The 21,205-nt window shown below is 43.1% G+C and overlaps 1 protein-coding gene across 21 annotated transcripts in view; it reads right to left on the reverse strand.

The window, feature by feature from the left end:
* DENND1A (DENN domain containing 1A) overlaps positions 1-21,205 on the reverse strand; it is a 568,035-nt gene that overhangs the window by 71,115 nt on the left and 475,715 nt on the right. For all 21 annotated transcript variants that reach the window (XR_007518642.1, XM_049895674.1, XM_049895683.1 and 18 more), the window contains 4 exons: positions 8,805-8,909; positions 8,300-8,387; positions 5,643-5,683; positions 250-321 (listed from right to left, as the gene is read on the reverse strand). Coding sequence is in view for 20 of the 21 variants with exons in the window: in XM_049895674.1 (XP_049751631.1) it covers positions 250-321; positions 5,643-5,683; positions 8,300-8,387; positions 8,805-8,909 (306 nt within the window). In the remaining variant the exon portion in view is untranslated. The remainder of the gene's footprint in view (positions 1-249; positions 322-5,642; positions 5,684-8,299; positions 8,388-8,804; positions 8,910-21,205) is intronic.

Consider the following 21,205-nt stretch of genomic DNA (forward strand, 5'->3'; position numbering starts at 1 on the left):
ATCTTAAAAGCTAAAACCAGTAGCCTCCCATTTCTCTATCACAGCGACTGTTAGCAGCAGCACCTCAAACATGTCATCGAACTGATCATAAAATATCAAGGCTAAAGCATTCTCAGAGCACTGAGGACTTTGGGAAATAGCACAGCAGCCCCTGAATCATCCCTGCAGTACAGGGTCAGGTATATTTAAGAGTCTCCTGATGCCAGGGGATGTATCTGTTTGAATTCCGACACCAAGACCAGTACTTACAAACTTATAGACAGTCTTCATGGCTGGGTTTGCTTTCGTTTTTACAGTATTCAGAATAGCTCCACTTCCTTTCTGTAATAAAAATGTCAATTAGCAATTTGGACTGAAGATATAGTAGGCCAACATCAACAAAGATCTTTTTAATCAAGTTAAGCAACATTTTAAGAGCACGTAATTTAATTAGAAAAACAAGCCTGGATGGTAACTGGTCCCAGGAAGTTACTGTTATGGTTATGGCAGAATCTTTATGGGTGGGTATTCTGGGGTGGGGTGGGATAGACTGGGGATGAGGATGGATAATTATTCCTTGTGATAACTAGCTGAGGGGAGACTCCAGACTCTGTATTTTACTTGGCACCTGTCTCCTGGCTGAAAGGAAAGCTCATCACAGGCTCTCTGGGGCTAGGGTTATACTAATCTACAGCTTCCCAAGAAATTCTAGCTACTTCGGACAACATCCAGGTACATTTGACAATAATGGACTCTATAGCTAACAGCAAGCCACGGCAGAACATTCAAGGCCTGATTAGCCAGGATTATCTAGCTCGCCTGGAAATACAAGTATAACTACGATATGGCAGGCATGGCAGGTATTGCACTGACCCTAAGTGTGTGATGCCACTAAGCAGTATTTATTAACCCCCTATGACCAGTTTTTTTTTATGACCAGTGGCGTTTATCTACAGAAAATGACACCTATGGCCAGCAATGAAATTACGCCCATGTCCAAACATCGGACACCCCTCTGTTAAATAACTTTACCATGATATCAGCTCAAGAATACAAGACAACCTCGTTAATCTTTTTTTTTTTTAAGTAATTTTTATTGTGCTTTAAGTGAAAGTTTACAAATCAAGTCAGTCTCTCACACAAAAACCCATACACACCTTGCTATGCACTCCCAATTACTCTCCCCCTAATGAGACAGCCTGCTCTCTCCCTCCACTCTCTCTTTTCATGTCCATTTCGCCAGCTTCTAACCCCCTCCACCCTCTCATCTCCCCTCCAGGCAGGAGATGCCAACATAGTCTCAAGTGTCCACCTGATCCAAGAAGCTCACTGCTCACCAGCATCCCTCTCCAACCCACAGTCCAGTCCAATCCATGTCTGAAGAGTTGGCTTCGGGAATGGTTCCTGTCCTGGGCCAACAGAAGGTCTGGGGGCCATGATCACTGGGGTCCTTCTAGTCTCAGTCAGATCATTAAGTCTGGTCTTTTTATGAGAATTTGGGGTCTGCATCCCACTGCTCTCCTGTTCCCTTAGGGGCTCTCTGTTGTGTTTCCTGTCAGGGCAGTCATTGGTTGTAGCCGGGCACCATCTGGTTCTTCTGGTCTCAGGATGATGTAGTCGCTGGTTCATGTGGCCCTTTCTGTCTCTCGGGCTCATAATCGCCTTGTGTCCTTGGTGTTCTTCATTCTGCTTTGATCCAGGTGGGTTGAGACCAATTGATGCATCTTAGATGGCTGCTTGCTAGCGTTTAAGACCCCAGACGCCACTCTTCAAAGTGGGATGCAGAATGTTTTCTTAATAGATTTTATCATGCCAATTGACTTAGATGTTCCCTGAAACCATGGTCCCCAGACCCCTGCCCCTGCTACGCTGGCCTTTGAAGCATTCAGTTTATTCAGGAAACTTCTTTGCTTTTGGTTTAGTCCAATTGTGCTGACCTCCCCTGTATTGTGTGTAGTCTTTCCCTTCATCTAAAGTAGTTCTTATCTACTAACTAATTAGTGACTACCCCTCTCCCACCCTCCCTCCCTCCCCCCTCTTGTAACCACAAAAGAATGTTTTCTTCTCAGTTTAAACTATTTCTCAAGTTCTTATAATAGTGATCTTATACAATACTTGCCCTTTTGCAGCTAATTGCACTCAGCATAATGCCTTCCAGGTTCCTCCATGTTATGAAATGTTTCACAGATTCCTCACTGTTCTTTATCGATACGTAGTATTGCATTGTGTGAATATACCATAATTGATTTATCCATTCATCCGTTGATGGGCACCTTGGTTGCTTCCATCTTTTTGGTATTGTAAACAGTGCTGCAATAAACATGGGTGTGCATATATCTGTTCGTGTAAAGGCTCTTATTTCTCTAGGATATATTCCAAGGAGTGGGATTGCTGGATCGTATGGTAGTTCTATTTCTAACTTTTTAAGGAGGCACCAAATCGATTTCCAAAGTGGTTGTACCATTTGACGTTCCCACCAGCAGTGTAGAAGTGTTTCAATCTCTCCACAGCCTCTCCAACATTTATTATTTTGTGTTTTTTGGATTAATGCCAGCCTTGTTGGAGTGAGATGAAATCTCATTGTAGTTTTGATCTGCATTTCTCTAATGGCTAATGATCGTGAACATTTCCTCATGTATCTGTTAGCTACCTGAATGTCTTCTTTAGTGAAGTGTCTATTCATATCTTTTGCCCATTTTTTAATTGGGTTATTTGTCTTTTTGTAGTAGAGTTTTTGCAGTATCATGTAGATTTTAGAGATCAGGCGCTGATCAGAAATGTCACAGCTAAAAACTTTTTCCCAGTCTGTAGGTAGTCTTTTTACTCTTTTGGTGAAGTCTTTGGATAAGCATAAGTGTTTGATTTTTAGGAGCTCCCAGTTATCTAGTTTTTCTTCCGTGTTCTTTATAATGTTCTGTATACTCTTTATGCCATGTATTAGGGCTCCTAACATTGTCCCTATTTTTTCTTCCATGATCTTTATCGTTTTAGATTTTATATCTAGGTCTTTGATCCATTTTGCGTTAGTTTTTGTGCATGGAGTGAGGTATGGGTCTTGTTTCATTTTTTTGCAGATGGATATCCAGTTATGCCAGCACCATTTGTAAAAAGACTGTCTTTTCCCCATTTAACTGTTTTGGGAGCTGCTCATATGTGGATGGATTTTTGTCTGGATTCTCAATTCTATTCCTTTGGTCCATGTATCTGTTGTTGTACCAGTACCAGGCAGGCTGTTTTGACTACTGTGGCGGTAAAATAGGTTCTAAAATCAGGTAAAGTAAGGCCTCCCACTTTGTTCTTCTTTTTCAGTAATGCCTTATTTATCCGGGGCCTCTTTCCCTTCCATATGAAATTGGTGATTTGTTTCTCCATCTCATTAAAGAATGTCCTTGGGATTTGGATTGGAATTGCATTAAATGTATAGATCACTTTTGGTAGAAGACACATTTTTATAATGTTAAGTCTTCCTATCCATGAGCAAGGTATGTTCTTCCACTTATGTAAGTCTCTTTTGGTTTCTTGCAGACGTGTACTGTAGTTTTCTTTGTATAAGTCTTTTACATCTCTGGTAAGATTTATTCCTAAGTATTTTATCTTCTTGGGGGCTGCTTAATCTTTTAATGAACACATTACTGTGCTTGAGGAAGGACATTGGGCTGTCCTGGGTTAATAGAAACTGCTCAGTGGCACCACACATATCACAGTACCCTGGATATGCCACTGTTCAGCCATGCACCTTCCTTTCCTCATCCTGGTTTTCTGTGTTATTGCCTTTTTAAATCACTCTTATCTGGACCTTGACAAAAGGAAAGAATGAATAGCCATGAATGTTAACTACAGCTTTATTATAAATCCACAGATCCAACATAGCAATTTCTCATTCACTTTCTTTAGGAAAGCAGGAGGCAGGGTTTCTCACTACATAAGTGAGGCAATAAATGGATGTGAACGGCATAGGCCATAGTTCATGAATCCATCCATCCCCCTAGACAGTTTGTGAGGGCTGTGTGGATGCCTCCTGTTAGGCTCTGAAGGTACTGGGCCCAATGAGACTAGGTATCTCCCTTTAAAGACCTCCAATCCAGAGAGGGTGGGGTGGGGCACACCAGAATGAATAACTGCAACGTAAGGTGTTAAATGCTATTATAGCTGTAGAGACACAGACCTAGAGGCAACTCATTGTTTGGAAGGTGAGGGAAGGCTTCAGAGGATGACACATTTGACTTGGACCATGAAAGATGAGTAGGAGTCATGTGGGGAATGGGGGGTGGGGGTGGGGGGAGAACATTCCAGGGACAGGAAATAGCACATAAAAAGTGCAGAAGGTGAAAAACCATCGTGTGTTCTGGAAGTGATACAGTGTCTCATGGGAGGAATGGCATAAGGGGCTGGGGAGGTCAGATGGAGTCCACTCATGAATGGCCCTGAAGGCCAGGTGAAGCGGTCTACGCTCTGGAGCGTTTTCAATCAAATGTACCACATAATCAGATTTGTGGTGGTTTGGAAAGGTAATTCCAACTGATACGTAGAAAATAGATTCGAATGGAGAAAGGCTGGAACCAGTGGGTATATGAGAGACTAATTACAGTAATGTAATTATTGGGCTTAAATTTAAGACCAACTTGTAACTGCCCGTATTAGCAATTTTGAGCTTTAATTAAAAACATTAAAATTTGACCTAGAAAATGTTCTATGTTGCAGGACAAATATGAAATTTTCACTTACTCATTTATCCCATATTGCTTTCCAAAATTACACAGTATCCTATTTAAATGGTCCTTTAGAGTATTAAAACTCCCTTTATCAATCTATCAACAAGTCCTTATTGCTTGTCTATGATTTGCCAAGTGCTGTGTTTGGCCATAATACGAGAAGAACAAAAGAAGTCTTTCATCAAGGAATTGCTTACTCTTGGCTAACTGTAGCCACTTCCAAGGGACCCACCTTGGCAGCAGTGCACTTGGCCCACAAGCAGGAGAGAACACTTATCACATTATGTTGGAGTTGCCTGTTTACATTCCAGCCTCCCCAACAAGATGAGGGCTCCTCTAGGACAGGGCCTGGGTTCTGCTTCCCACTGTATTCCCAGCACCCAGCATGGTGCCTGGCACACAGTAGGCCTTCAGTATATACTAACGGATAAACTGATGGAAAAGAAAGGAAGGAATCTGAATTCTTTAGAGGCTTCTGAAGCCCTAAGCACCTGGCTCCTGACACAACAAGAAATTGTTTACAACAACAGTGAGAGGATGAAAAAAATCTCTCAGTGATGTGTTCCCCGTCTTCCCAGGAGCTTTTGTTGTGAAAAATATTGCAGAGAAGAGGAACACATTTTTGATTTGTCTACTAAAATTGTACTGGCCCTAGAAGGAGACCCCAAAAACGCTCTAAGTCAACATCCCATTCAGCAAGCCTCGGCTGGCTTCCTGAAGATAAGGAAGCTTCTCTTGCCTCTTTACTCACACCAAGGGATGGCTTTGGATAGTCTCATCCTTCTAGTCTCCAACTGGCACAAGAATGGCCTGGCTTTAAAAACAAAAGCATCTTCAGCTGAGGGAATCAGCTGAAGGCCTAATGACAGCCTTGTGGGTGGCAGGGGAAGCCAAGGGCTGCCAGGAGGCTCACAGGGAGGCCCAGGTGGCTCTGAATGAGTGCACACTTACCCGGACTGTCGAGAGCCACTGGTGGTACAGTTTATCACTACCTGGGGAAAGAGAGTTCAGAGAAGCTGTTATTTAAAGAAGTAATTTTCCCCCAGGAGTTTCTCAAGTTGCCTTCAGCATGTAGGTTTTCGAAAGTTCAAAATCTGGAGAACCACACAGAGGCTCCCGCATCCCACCCCCTGAAGGAGACAACAGCAAGTCATCACTACTAGTTGTCTTTCTCAAACAGAGATCTGATCCTATCATTGACCTGACTACAAATCTTCAAAATCCTCCCCATTGCCTACTGGATAAAGGCCAGATTCCCTAGCTCTCCCTGCCCTCTCCTCAGTTTGTCACTTGGCATCACCCACCCTCTGACTCTCCATCTTGTATTACATTATGCTCCAACCATGAGGAAATCCCTAGGGTTCTGTCAGCACACCCTGTCTCCGTCCCCCAGGCTGTTCCTCTTGCCTTAAATGCTGTTCCTCTTCCCTAGTCCCCATCCCCTACGCTATCTGCCTGTGGACTCAACAACTAGTTCAGCTGTCATCTCTTCTGTAAGCTTCTCCTTCCTCTGAACAGCCCTCTACAGCAGGTAACACTCGTTAGAAATCCATATTCTCTGAAGTACTGTGAACCACTGCAGGACAGGACCGCCAGTGCTGTGTGCCTCAGGGCAAGTACTTTTTAGACACACGCTCAGCCCTCATATACTTGGATGGTGATAGGGAAAAAAGGAGGCATTGTTGGTAAACTCTAGGAGAAGGAGATCATATTAGCGGATAGATTTTCTGGAAGCTCTGAATGACTTAGTTTATAAAACCAGTTGCTATCAAGTTAGAATGGACTCATGGTGACCCCGTGTGTGTCAGAATAGAACTGTGTTCCGCAGAGTTTTCAATGACTGATTTTTCAGAAGTAGATCGTCAGGCCTTTCTTCCAAGGTACTTTTGTGTGAACTTGAACCTCCAACCTTTTAATTAGCAGCTGAGCACATTATCCATTTACACCACACAAAGCCTATGCTCTCCTCAGAACTCATATTCAACCATTAGAAACGCGAACCCTGCCTCCTTTGTAAAGCTCTCACATTAAGCCGTGAGAATTAATAGAACCCTATTCTAACTGCAAGCAGCCCTGGTGGTGCAGTGGTTAAAATGCTCGACTGCTAAATGAAAGGTTGGTGGTTCAAACCCACCAGCTGCTCTGCAGGAGAAAGATGAGGCAGTCTGTTTCAGTGAAGGTTACAGCCTTGGAAACCTAATGGGAAAGTTCTACTCTGTCCTATAGGGTCACTATAAGTCAGGATCAACTCAGTCGCAACTGGTTTGGATTTTGGATCCTAAATGCAGGAATCCCTGGGTGGCACAAACAGTTAAGCACTTGGCTACTAACTGAAAGGTTGGTGGTTTGAATTCACCCAGAGGTGCCTTAGAAGAAAGGCCTGGTGATCTACTTCTGAAAGATCACAGCCATTGAAAACTCTACAGAGTGCAGTTCTGCTCTGAAACACACAGGGCCGTCAGAACTGGAATCAACTCAGTGGCAACTGGTTTGGTTTTTTATTCTAACTGTACAAAGAACCTTATTCTACCTCTTTCCCTGCAATGGTTTCATTTTTATTTGTCTTTAGTTATCTGTCTCTCTCTTCCAGCAAACTAGAAGCTACTGAGGGCAGAACTGGATCTTCCATTTCTTACTCCAGAGGGCTCTGGACATAGCAGGTGTTCAGGAAAAGTTTATCAACAATCTGCTACTGCTTGAAGCTGGCTACTACATTGGCAGGAAAAAACACTGGTCCTATTAGCTGACTGTGCTCGCCACGTGGCACCCGCTGGCAGGGCCCGTAAAAGGCAGGTGGAGACTGTGCCTGGCTCTATGAGCCCACCAACCACCAGCTGAATTATCAGAACAGTTCAGACCAGAGATGTGCCCAGCAGTAAGAGTGGGCCGGCAACATGGTTATTATTTTATATCTGGTTTTGACTTTGCTGTCGTCACTGGCACTATGGGTTTTAGAAAGATGGCCAGACTGCAATTCAGGAGGCAGGTGTGGCCATTAAACTTCTCTGAGCCTCAGATGACTCCTCTGAAAGACGAAAGGATGGTCCCTTCAGTTCTAAGGTCTCCAGAAAGCCCAGGCTCTCTGCAATATTTCCACATTTTAAAGAAACATTTGTTGAGCACTGGCCAGTGCTATGGATTGTCGTCGGTGCCTGCACAAACCCTTGCTCGTGGAATCCAATTTGATCTCAACAGGAACCCTGTGAGGTACGCAGTGCTGCTCTTAGTGCGTAGATAGGGAAACTTCAGCTAAAAGAGGTGAAATGACCAAGGTCTTGCAGCTAGTTAGGAGGCGGAGTCCTGATCTGAATCCAGGCCTCTGAGTCCATTATCTCACGTGCTTTTCACTGCATTATGCTGGGCCTTTTGTTGAACTAGTTTGTCAACCAGGAGAAGCAACTGACCACAGGACAGAGGACTTCATATGAGCCGATGTGTAACTTGTCAGAGATCGAAGAGGAATTTTGCAAACATTTCAAGGCCAAGGTTGAAATCAGTCTCTTCCTAGCCCCCAGTGAAGGAAAAGAGAAGTCACTGCCACTCCTTGCTAAACACACCCTAATCTACAGTAGCCCCAGGCCAGAGAAGGAAAATGAAATGTTTCTCACCAGCATACTCGCCCATGTTGATTTCCTCTTCAAAAACATCACTGAAACCTTCACCGGAATTGAGAAGGTCTAATCGACCATCAATAAACTAGACAGAAATAACAAAAGCAGTACAGTTTGTACGATAAACTGTGGAAACAAAACAAAATACATTCATCTGAGCATCTTAGTGTCTGATCAAAGGACAACCACATTTCCCAGGATGGGAAAGGTGCTTTGAAACTGGGAGTTTTCAAAAAGTAAGTTTCAACAAGTGAGTTTCTAAGAAACTGGCTGTGTGCTTATTATATTTGTATAACTGCACGATGTTATTCGCTAGGGGTGTGTCTGGTCACTGACCACCCTCCTCATCTATCCACCTTCCCAGACATTGAGCCTCTCTAGGCCAGGCCTTGCTCCAGTCCATGTCCGCTGCCTCAGGACTTAGTGTGGAGACAGCTGCAGAAATCCCCATCAGGGATCCAGACACAAGCCTGCTGGGCCGATGGTAGGGAGGGCTGGGCACCTGTTTGAAGAGCTGTAGCTGCGTGGCATTCTGCAGGAACTGCCTCATGGCTCCTGAGCGGTAGTGGGACACAAAGGCTTCTTCACAGAAGGTGATTGGTTCCTCCTGGGAAATGGAGACAGGAGAAGAGGGTCAGAGGCATGGGGTGAGGGTGATCAGTTCTTAAACCGTTCGATCTTTAAGCAGTGCTTCCACATCTGCTATTTTGCCTAATCCTTATTTACCTGGTAAAGCAGTTATTATCAGCAACACGATCCTATTCTATGGACGGGGAAGCTCTTTCAGAGAAGAGTCACCACCCAAAGTCACACAGCTGGTACGAGGCAGAGCCAGGACCTGAATGCAGGATTCCAAATACCACACCTCTTCTATACAGCCACCATCATGCCCAAACAGTAAGTCTGATGTGACTGCTAATGCAGTGATTTCCAAACTTGCCTTTTGTACTTTTAGCAGTGGAACACTTTATCCAAATAAAACCTTATGCAGAAGCAGCTCTGCTATATAAAGCATTGCTGAGCTGCTCTGGTGGGAGCTGGGGGCAAGGGGTGATGCCTGGGCTCTCCAGCTTGGCAGCCATCTTCTCCTCCCACATCCCAGGCACCTTTGCAGTCTCTCAGACACTAGCCATGGGACTCAGCTTGAGAACCATTAACACAGTCATCTTGACCAATGGCAAATCATAATTAAAAAACAATTATTTATTTAAAAAAAACAGGGATGATCAAAAATACAATTTACTATCCAGTCAATTTTGTGCTTACTCTGATAAACTACATTTTATAAGTCAAGAAAATGATATCCTAAGCTTAAAAAAAGTTCATCCTTGTACAGTCAACACCTCAATCCTTCTTTGAACGTACTTGGAATACTCACCCACACAAACAAGTCTTTAATTTCAAAGGTGTAGTCTCAATGCTGAAAGATCAGACTTTTGTACTTTGAATTAAAGACCCCCCCCTCCATTTCACAGGCTTAGTGGCAAACACAGAGATGTTTTGAAGCTCCACTTTTATCTTGCTTTAATGAGTTACATGAGTGTTGAAGTTTACTGTCTAGTTGCCGCAAATTCCAAGAGTTTCTCCTGCTTAAATCTAGCCAACATTAGCTCAGCAACTGGCCAGATTTATTCCACAAGGGATGCAAGGAAGAAAAAATTTTGGTGGGGGATTTATTTTTATACAGTTACACCCTATTTAATTTTACAAAGGATTTGAGGATGCTTACATGAGCACATAAAACAACAAAGAAAAAAAATCAGGCCCGGAAAATACACAAATATGTATATTTATGTGGGAAAAGAGTATCTAGATATGTAGATCCTATACGGTTTCTAAAATTAAATTATAAATTAGCTTTGAGCTTTCTGGCTGCTGAGGCAAGAAGGGAAACATGTTCAGTTGCAAACTTTACATTATCTACAAGAAAAAAGCACCTTAGTTTCTTAAAAAAGAGACAAAGCTTTTTAAGACATTTATTACTTTGGTATAGATTTGTATCTTCCTTGCTAAACACCTGAGAGAGAGATCAGCTAGTAATAACCAACAGAAGCCCAACTAGTATTTCAATCCATTTGTTTCTCACCCTTGGAACCACAGCAGGGCAACTAATCCTTTCTCCAGGTGATCTCATCCATGCTTACAATGTCACCTGAACACTGAAGACTCCTGATAAATATCTCTCCAGAGCTCCAAACCTCTATGTCCCAATCTCCACCTGGAGGGCCCACTGGTACCTCAAACTCAAAATGGCCCAATTATTATCTCAAATTATTACCCCGCCTAGACTGTACCCCAAATCTGTTTTTATTTCTATTTTTCTCTTTCTTGGACTCCTTGGGTGGTGAAAATGGTAAACACACTCAGCTGCTAACCAATAGGTTGGCTGTTCAATTCTACTCATAGGTGCCTCAGAAGAAAGGCCTGGCGATCTACTTCTGAAAAATCAGCCACTGAAAACCCCATGGGGCACAGGTCTACTCTGACACACGTGCGGTTGCCGTGAGTTGGAGTTAACCTGATGGCAGCTGGTTTTTATCACTATTCATAGCTACTGACAGCAGGACTATCAGTTTTCTTAAATCCTTTTAATTTTCCCGTAAAACGTCTACGTTTGTCCCCTGTTCTCTGATCCGCTATCTTAGTGCAGGCCTAAACTGCTGTCATGCACAGCATTTAACTCTATGTCCCTCTCCTGTCTACTCCAACTCTTCTGGCCACAGTGATTTCTCCAGTACAAATCAGATCATGTCACTATCCTATTCAAGAACTTTCCTGGCATACATATTTGTGTGATTATTTGATTAATGTTTGTTTCTTCCACTAGATTGTAAGCTCCAGGTGAGCAGAAACAGTGCCTGCTTTGCTCAACTCTGTACACTTAGCAGCATGAGTGGCACACACAGGGTTTCTGCAGGGGAGAGGAAAGGAAAAGTCTCAGCTCCTTAGCCAGGCAAAAAACCCTTCCCAAACTGGCCCTATCTTTCGTTTCCAGAGCCCTTTTTTGTTACTTTCCTTCTGCTCCCCCAGCATACCTTATGCTCCCAAATGCATTCCCTGATCACATGCCACACCCTTCCCCGCACTCTTCCTTGCTTTTGCAGGTTCTATTCCTTCTGCCTGAACTGTCTTCTCAAACGCAGGTCTCTGTGAGGCAGTCACAATTCCTGCTTGGTTCCCACATTGCCTTGTATACCCCTGGGTGCTGGGGTGGTCTGTTTACTGGTACCCAGGAGCTCCCAGGGGGCAGAGGCCCTGCTAGACTCATCTCTTCCCTCCCTAGGGACAGCGCAGAGCCCGGCACCCAGAGAGAAGCTCATGGATATTGGTAAAGAATCACAGAATGAGTTCGACCCTGGTCCCTGCCACCAAAGTCCTGTGGTCTCAGTGTGGCTGAGACATTGCTTGGACTGACTGTAAACAGGTCTCAGAGCATGATGCCAGGTGAGTGACACTTGCGTCCAGGGAGGTTAGAGCTGCTCAGAGGAAATGCTCATTGAAGTTATTAGCATTCCTGCCTGGAGCTTTGACCTAGCAGTGCCAGAAAGGAGAAGTTTGCAACCAGATTTGTGTGTAAGGGTAGCCTGAGGCAGGATTTATCTGTAGGTGGGCTGAAAGAATCTTATCATTGGGGAGACACAAACATTTTGGGCCTGTTGTCTACTTACTGGAGGTGACACCCCCCTGGATCAGATGTCTGTGCCCTGAAAAGGGACAAAAATTAAAGGTCATGGGCACGGACAGGAAATATTCAGGGGAATGTGGCAATGGGGGCTTTTTCTGGAAAGAGCTTGAAGAACAACATCAGGAGAAGTATCTGTTAGAGGTAGAAATAAATACTACTACCACATGGTGTAGCACTACTGGCATGGGATTGCGGGGGGAAGGTCTGCAGTATCAGAAGAGGAAAGGGCTAATCCTCCTGGGGGTGGGGGTGGGATCGGAAACTTGATGAGAATTGGGTGTGTTTCAGATGAGCCTGGAAGGGTGAACAGCATTTAGGCAAGAAAATCCCACCTGTTCAGGGCCAAACTGTTCTGTCCTAATCCTGTGGAAAAGGAGTGACACTGTCACCCAGAATTGTGTCCACAGGTCTGAATGGCAACAGGAGCTACCTACCTTCTAAGAAAATTATAATAATTACAATTCACCTAATCCTGTCATGTGCTCTGTGACAGGCACCATGTTAGCCACTTCACAATTCTTTTTATCAGTTTGACAACTTTAATGCAGGAGGAATCACACTCAAATCTCACAGAATAATCGAGGAAAGGTTATACTACACCACCGGTAAATAGCAGAGCCTGGATTCAAAACCTGATGGACTCCAAGGCCCAGGTCTTGCCATCATACACATGGTCTAACATAGACTCAGCTTTTCTCTGAGGCCTCAGTTCTGTCTGTCCTTGGACATCTGCTGGAGAACCAGGGAGTTCTCTTTAAAGTTGGAACACTTCAGGTTCTCCTGCTGAACCCTCAAAGCACTAGTCCTTCAGAGACAAACAGTTCTGGGGAGTAAGTAAGCCCTTATGCAGGCTCTTCCTGCCACAGGCCCCACATGAGGATACTTAGCCATTCACACCGGTTTATCCATCCCTCTTAGTACAGCTGAAATGGCGGCCCCACTCCACTCTGCAGTGAAGAGGAGTAAGACAAGGTGTCTCGTTTTAATTCCTTCCTTTGTAAGAAGTGATTTTAGTTCTCTTGTTAGGCTGATTAAACCTTTTGTCTTCTTAGGTGACACTCTAGGTGCTGGGGCATTAATTCAGGAGAGCCAGGCCGTGAGCATTCAAGCTTAGATCACATTAGTAGAGTTTTCTATCTACGCCCCGAAGGACAGTAGAACACAGCTGCTTAACCCTATCAATGACTTTGTTATAAAAAGACACTTTACTCTTGGATTATCTTCTTGACATATGGAATCAATTGAAAGCTCCATCACTAATGAGTTGAATCTTTGTTAACAGGTGAAGATGGTGATTCCAAAGGCTTCTGATGCTTCCAAAAATAAATGGCTTTATCCCCAGCATTGCGGGTACTGGCATAAAAATAAAACTCCCATCAACTTCTTCAGAGACTTCCTTGTTCTGCTGACACACACACAAAGGATTAAATTCTTATTTTCTGCTACATATTTGGTCTTTACTAAAATTTTATGTGCACATTAACTGCGATTTTAAGAGAAAAAGAAGTCCATCATTTACAGACCTTGCTTACAGTTTTAAAGACAGTAGTTTTGCAAGATTCAAACATTTTTAAGCACCTATGTGCCTGGCTCTGTGTTGAGGGAATATAAAGATGAATAAAATGTAAGTCCTAAAAGTGATAATGGGAGATGGGGAGTGGATGAAGGTAGAAATGATACAAGAATGGTAGAACGTTGAGAGTTGTGGAAGCTGGGCAATGGGTATTTTTCTGTTTACTCTGTATAAGTTTGAAAATTTTCGTAATAAAAACAAAAAAGAAAATACAGTTCCTGCTGTCAAGGAATCTAGCCTACTTCAAGGCACTAATAACTATGTTACAGTGTGACAAATGGCATACCAGAGGGCTTTTTTTCCTCCCAGTAAAGGCAACTTAAAAAATTAAAAAAAAAAATTTTTTTTGAATCTGTTTAAGATAATACCACATGGTGGAGAAGAAACATGTCTTGGAGTCAGAAACACCTGGACTTGAACCCTGACTGATACATACTAGCTATGTGATCTTAGGTGCCTTAACCTGTCTTTCCTCATCTGTGACAATTACACATGTTGGCCAACTTCACAATAAAACAGATATTTGTGCAGCACCCTTCACAGTTCCTGGCCTACAGTAGGTTTTCAACTGTTTTCCTTGGGGGCAGAGGTTGGGTCTTACCAGGGCTGGCTACATAATTTGCTGGGCTCATTGCAAAACGAATATATGGGAACCGCTTGTTCAAAAAGAAGGAAAACACAGCTGATTAATGTAACTGCTGTCAATAAGTTGTACACCTGTAAAAAGCCGAATTGGCAAAAGTTGTGTGATAGATGTATTCACAACAATAATACAAAAAGAGCAGCTGCTGAAGCTGCTCATGTACAATGAAACTCCTCATGTGTTTTAGTGTCTTGGTTTGGAGGTTTAGGGTCATGATTTCATAGAACATCGGATTGGCCTAATACCATGATTAGTGCTTCTGTTCCATCTCCTAGTTCATCGAGTAGTGCTTGGGGTCTTAAAAGCTTGCAAGCAGCCATGCAAGGTATAACTGGTCTCTATTTTCCTGGAACAACAGAAGGAGGTGAGTCAAGAATAGGAGGGAGAAATAGAATGTGTGGCTACTTGCCTCCACGAACAACTGCCCCCTTTGCCATGAGACTAGAAGAACTGGATGGTGCCTGGCTACCATTACTGAACACTTCCATCAAAGATTCTACAGAAAAATCCTGATCAAAAGAGGGAAAACGCAGAACAGAATTTCAAATTCCCATGGAATCCATACTTTCTAGAGACATGGAAGCTGGATAAACCCCCAAAACTACTGCCCTGAGATAATCTTTAAACCTTAAACCAAAAATATCCCCTGTAGTCTTCTTAAAACCAAACAATTAAAGAATGTCTGCCTTGAGCATTATGCTCTTTTAAGAACAATCTATTTGAGATCAAACTGACAACAGCAACTCAAAAGATTCCATAGGAAACTTAGGAGGCTGTGAGTTTATGCTAATGGTGGAGGAACAATTTGGAAAAGGAGGGTGAAAATGGTTACAAAACGTGAAGAATGTAACCAATGTCACTGAATTGTACATGTAGAAACTGTTGAACTGGTATATGTTCTGCTGTGTATATTTTCAACAATAATAAAAAATAAAATTATATATACACACACACACACACACACATATATATATATAAATAAATAGCAGCAAAAAAGTACCATTAAGGTATAATATAAAGCTTTTTTTTTTTTTTCATGATTTCTTTCTAGGTTGGTCATGGTGTTTTTTTAAATTTGTTATTTAATTTCATTCTAAGAAAAAAATAAAATTCTAAATTATTAGCATGAATTTTACATTTCAACTTCATTTTGTGCAATGCCAGTTTTAAATGCAACTGTAAAAGCATTTACCTAGTACGAGGAATTGTATTTTGCAGCTTGTATCGTACATGACTTTTGTTCTTCCCAGACAGTGTTAAATGCAGCACCAAGCTAACTCAACTGTTTTATTTCACTTTATGATATAAACACATTCTACTAGTACCCTCTACTTTTGGCTTATTGATGAGAAAGAAAAAAGAGCTAAGTTTGCTCTGTTTTTTTCCTTTCCTCCTATGTCATCATTTTCAGGATAAGTGGTTGGCTAATATAACTAAACCCACTGCTGATGAGTCAATTTCAACTCATGGCAACCCTGTGCGTTACAGAGTAGAACTGCTCATTCAGGGAAGTAAAACAAATATGAAAGGGTATGATAGGGTTCCTTGGTCATTCATATTTCTTAGAACATCACTGCCTTCTTTCTGTGTTTGAAACAAGTTCTGGGTCTAATGGAAAGTTTGGCCTCTTAGGGCTATCAGTGCCCCCACTTATTTAGTCGGGGACATTAACATGTTCACCTTGCACTCACTTAGAGTCGTGCTGAACTCCCCACACATTGTGGATCCACCAGAATTCTGTGCTTATAGAGCAGGCAAAGTTACAGCAATTGTGGCAGCAGGAACCATGGAGGACATGCATTTTGTGTGTATGTCCTCTGCTCACGCGCACGCTCCATTGTCCCACAGGACTTCACTTACAAAACACAAGTTTTCAAAGATAAAATTATTAAAAATTTCAAGATGGTGACAGCAGAGCATGACACCAAGTGCTGGCCCTTGTGAGCATGGGTCCCTGTGTGACTAGTCACATGCTTGTGAGGCTGGCCCTGGTCTCATACTTCTCTCCTTTAAAAAAATTTTATTGTGCTTAAACACATATAACATAAAACTTGCCATTATAATCATTTTTAAGTGTATGATTCGGTGGCATTAATTACATTTACCATGTTGTGCAACAATCACCACTATGTATTTCCAGAACTTTGGTGTCCGCACCTGACAGAGAGCTGTCATTGTGCCACAGCACTGGGATAATCACCATCTCTCGCCCACGAGCTAACACTCTGAGCCAGCTACCAAACAGACACTGCGCCCCATGAAGTGATAACTCTCCATTCTCCTCTCCCCAGCCACCAGTAACCTCTAATCTATTTTCTATCTCTAAAAACTTGCCTAGTCTAGATATCTAAGTGGAATAATACAATATTTGTCCTTTGGTGTCTGGCTTATTTCATTCAGCATAAAGTTGTCAAGGTTTATTCATGTTGTAGCACGTGTCAGAACTTCATTTCTCTTTACGGCTGAATAATACTCCATTGTATATACATACCATGGGAGCCCTGGTGGCACAGTGGTTAAATGTTTGGCTGCTAACCAAAAGGTTAGCAGTTTGAATCCACCAGCTGCTCCTTGGAAACCCCATGGTGGCAGTTCTACTCTGTCCTATAGGGTTGCTACGAGTCAGAATTGACTCGATAGCAATGGATTTGGATTTTTTTTTTTTTAAATATATACCACATTTTGTTTATCCATTCATCTGCTGATAAACACTTGGGTTGTTTCCATCTCGTGGCTATCATGAATAATGCTGCAATGAACACTGGCGTACAAGTTTCTGTTTGCATTTCTGCTTTCAATTCTTTTGGGTATATACCTGGAGTGCTATATTTAACTTTCTGAGGAATTGTCAAACTGCTTTCCGGTGGCTATACCATTTTAACATTCTCACCAGCAATGTATGAGGGTTCTAATTTATCCAAGTTTTTGCCAACACTTGTTATTTTTTGTTTTTTTATTTTTTCAGTTTTATTATTATAGCCATCTTAGTATGTATGAAGGGGTATCTCATTGTGGTTTTGATGTGCCTTTCCCTAATGACTAATCACTTTGAGCATCTTTTTATATGGTTGTCAGCCATTTGTATATTGTTTTTGGAGAAATGTCTATTCAAGTCCTTCATTCATTTTTAAGTTGGGTTTTTTTTTTTTTGGTTGTTAAGTTATAGGAGTTCTTCATGTATTCTAGATATTAAGCCCTTGACAGAATCATAATTTACAAATATTTTCTCCCATTCTGTGGGCTGTCTTTAGAGTCTCTTGTTAGTATCCTTTGATGCACAAAAATTCTTACTTATATTTTTTGCAAAGTAAAATCCACTATAATTATTTATAGAAAGCAAACTGTAAACAATAAGATTCTCAAAAGGGAAACGCTTACCGAAAGTTTTTAATTTAAAGAAGTCCAATTTATCTACCTTTTTCATTTGCCTGTGCTTTGGGTGTCATCTCCTCGTCTTCACAGGTAAGTACTCAGGAGGTAACTCTGGCGGTTCACTCTGTCGGCCACTCAGCAGGGCAGAGCCACACGGGGTAAGTTCATGGAGTGGTTGGAAGCTGGATTTCTAAACTCCTCAGGACAGCACTCAAGGCTCTTTGTGATCTTCCCTCAGCTGACTTTTCTTGCTCATCTACACACTCACCTCCTCCTCCAGAGATTCTGAACTGTCTACCACACCCCAACCAATTCACACACTCTCACTCCCCTGTTCACTCCTCTGGTTTCCTCCTTCACACTACCTCCTTGTGAGAAAGTTCCTTGATAACTTCAGGTAAGGTGGCTCCATTCTTTCTCAATGTCTCCACATCACTGCACTGCAAGCTCCTGCAGGGCAGGCCCTCATCTACTCTCTGTTGTCTCTCAGGTGCTAGGCCCAGTGGCTGGGTGCTGTGGGCATCAGCTGAGTCACTCCAGGAAGAGGCAAGGCAGATGGGGGAGCAGGATACATAGCTGGGTCCAGTCCTAGCTCTGCCCTTGCTGCCCTATGTGTCACCTTGGGCAAGTGGCTGTCCCTTTCAGATCCTTATTTCCATTATTGTAACATGGAGAGAGCACTATCTGCCTCATGGAAGGATTAAATGGAGATGAAGGAGATGGTATAGGTGAGTAGTTTTCAACCTTGGCTGTGCTTAGAATCACCAGGGGCACTTTATCAAACCCCCAATGCCAGGGCCGCAGTAGTTTTTAAAACTCCTGAGCTGACTCCAATGTAGCCAAGGCTGAGAACCACTGGTGTAAGTGAAGGTGACTAGCCAGTGCCTAGATCAGTCGACGTTAGATTTTTTTTAATTTAAGATTATATCTACCTTGAGCATTTTGCCCTTTGAAAGAATTATGTATATGAGATCAAACTGATAACAGCAACTCGGAAGGTTAGATGGGAAGCTTAGTGGAAAAGGAGTTTATCTTTATGTTGGTGGAATAATTTGGAGAAGGATAGCAAGAATGGTCATACGACTTGAAGAATGTAACTAATGTAACTGAATTGCATATACAGAAATTGAATTGGTCTATGTTGTGCTTTGTGTATTTTTACCTCTCTGTGTGTGTGTGTGTGTGTGTGTGTGTGCATGCATATGTTTGTGTGTGAAATTTAAGATTAAGGAAACAGAATAAAGCTGAGGAATCTGGCCCCATTTATCACCAGCAGTCCCATCCAGGTTGCATTTTGTTCGCGTATCTCCAAATCATTAATAAAATACTTAAGTCATTGGCCAAGGTGCACTGCAGCCAAGAGCCTTGCTCTGAAGTCTGAAGGGTGGTTCTATGCCCTCCCCTGGGCAGTCAGCACTGGTCTCACCTGCCATGTGGAAATCTCATGCTGAGTAGAGTATGAAGGGAATGTATCCATCTCTGCTGAGTACAAAGGGATCAGGAGAAGATACTCCCTGTTTGGGGCCTTCGCACCACCCCTAGAGCTGGGAGGATTAGGCTGTGCTGGTCTGCAGGGCTTCTCCTCACAGGGTCAGTTGTATTGACTGCCAAGGAACCAGGGTGAATTCTCTCCAATATAGAAAAGGCTTAGCATGGTGTCTGGCCTAGAGAATGCCAAATATTTATTGGAAGGCAGGGAAGGAGGGAGGGAGAGTTGGGACAGCAGGATTAGATTACAATGACTTCAGGTATGCCAGAAACAGGCCTGAGCTTAGGTGGAAGGGAGCCAATGCTAGCTAGCACTTGCTCTGGACCAGCCAACCTGCCTCCTTTCCCTGGCTGAATCCTCAGCAGAACTCTGAGACAGTCCTAAATTATCCCCATTTTACAGATGAGGAAAGGACGCCCACACATGTTAAGCATTTTGCCTGAGGTCTCAGAGTTCGTGGGTCTGATGACTCCCGTGTCTGAACATGCTCTTTCTCTGTCCTCAGAGACACAACATGATACACATGGGATGGCCTGGGTTACCAGCAATCCTAGGACCACCAGGGTAGACTTGGGAAGGTGGGGTGTTGCATGGCCACAGGCAAATGGCTCTGGCAGGCTAAGACAGCTCATGAACCGTTTGTGCGGTAGCCCAGGCATGCCAGGGACAGACTCCCAACCTGGGCCCCCGTCACTATAACAAGCCCTAAACAAAGAATCAATGTCTCATGGTGAAGCTGGCTCACTGTTAGAATGATTTAAGTTTGGGGAAATGTGGGTGTCCAATCATCACGCGCTGCTCTGATGATTTGCAGGGGCAGTGACGGCCGGCTGACAGTATCTGCCCATCCTGGCCAGCCGCTCCTGTATTGACAGAAGCCTCCACACGCACTCACTAGATTACAGTAAAGACATTCAAATCACAGGCGCGTCGACCCACACCTCGGCTCCCCTGTGCCGGCAGCCCCTTTCTTCTGTGTTAACGGAGACAAACAGGGAGCAGTCAGGAAATTCTGATTAGCGCAAGAACGGCAGATGCGATGGGAGGCCTGTGGAAGCTGAGGAGACACAATGAAGTTGGTCTTCATGCATACTAGCTTAAGATTTTCTTTCCATAAGAAATGCAGATGGGAGTCGTCTCTAAAAGGAAAGCAGGTGCAGTGATTAAAACAGCTACTGCTTACTGAGCACTGAGCCTGCACTGGGTGGCTTTATGTGTATTATGTCATGTAGTCTTCAAGACAGCCCCACAAGGTAGGTATTATTATGATATCCACTTTAAAGATAAGGAAATTGAAGCTCAGAAAGGTGAAGTCACTTGCCTAAGGTCCATGACAGAGCCAGAGTTTGAAGCCAAGTCTGTCTGACTGAGTTGGGGGCTCATGTAACACAATATTATTTCTCTTTGATTAAGAAAAACAATTGCTAGATAGTATTTGACGTATCAGCTGCCAGCTGGGGCAGCTCTAGTAATGATTCAGAGAGGTGGACTGTGGCACAGTGATGAAGAGAATGGGCTTTGGAGAAACCAGTGTGAGCTCTGGCGTCACCACATGCTGGCAGAAGCCACCTCTCCTCTTGGAGCCTCTGTTTTCTCATCTATAAAATGGAAATAATAATATTTATCTCATGCTTTAAGCACTCAATGACATTATGCTACTCAAAGTGAGAGCTCATGGAAAGGAGACAGGGATTACCCCAGGGCTGCAGCAGGGGGGCTTTGTTGTGGGGAGGCGGGGACACACTGAGGCCTCAACATCTCATACATCCTGGCTCAACCTCATCGGCACGTGCCAGAGTTCGTCATGAAAGACAAACAGATTCTGTTTTTTTTTTTTTTTTAACACAATATCTGTTATATTCCACAGTTCTAAGAAAGGATGTGCCAAATGGATTGGGGATAAGAATTTCAGTTTCACTAGAATGAGAATAGTCAGAGAGAGCATATTGGAGAAAGTAGGAATTTTGAGGGCCTTGTGGACCCCTGACAAAAATGTAAACCAACCTGAAAAGTGATAAACAGGAGAACTAACAGCAGCTGCAGCAATGGGAATATGGGACTTACGGATCAAAAGACAAAAGGATGGAGATGAAACAGAAGAAACATGAATTAATCCACAGGGATGAAAAATCCCAACCCTC

This window comes from Elephas maximus, chromosome 9, assembly GCF_024166365.1.
Source record: "Elephas maximus indicus isolate mEleMax1 chromosome 9, mEleMax1 primary haplotype, whole genome shotgun sequence".
Classification (NCBI taxonomy): domain Eukaryota; kingdom Metazoa; phylum Chordata; class Mammalia; order Proboscidea; family Elephantidae; genus Elephas; species Elephas maximus.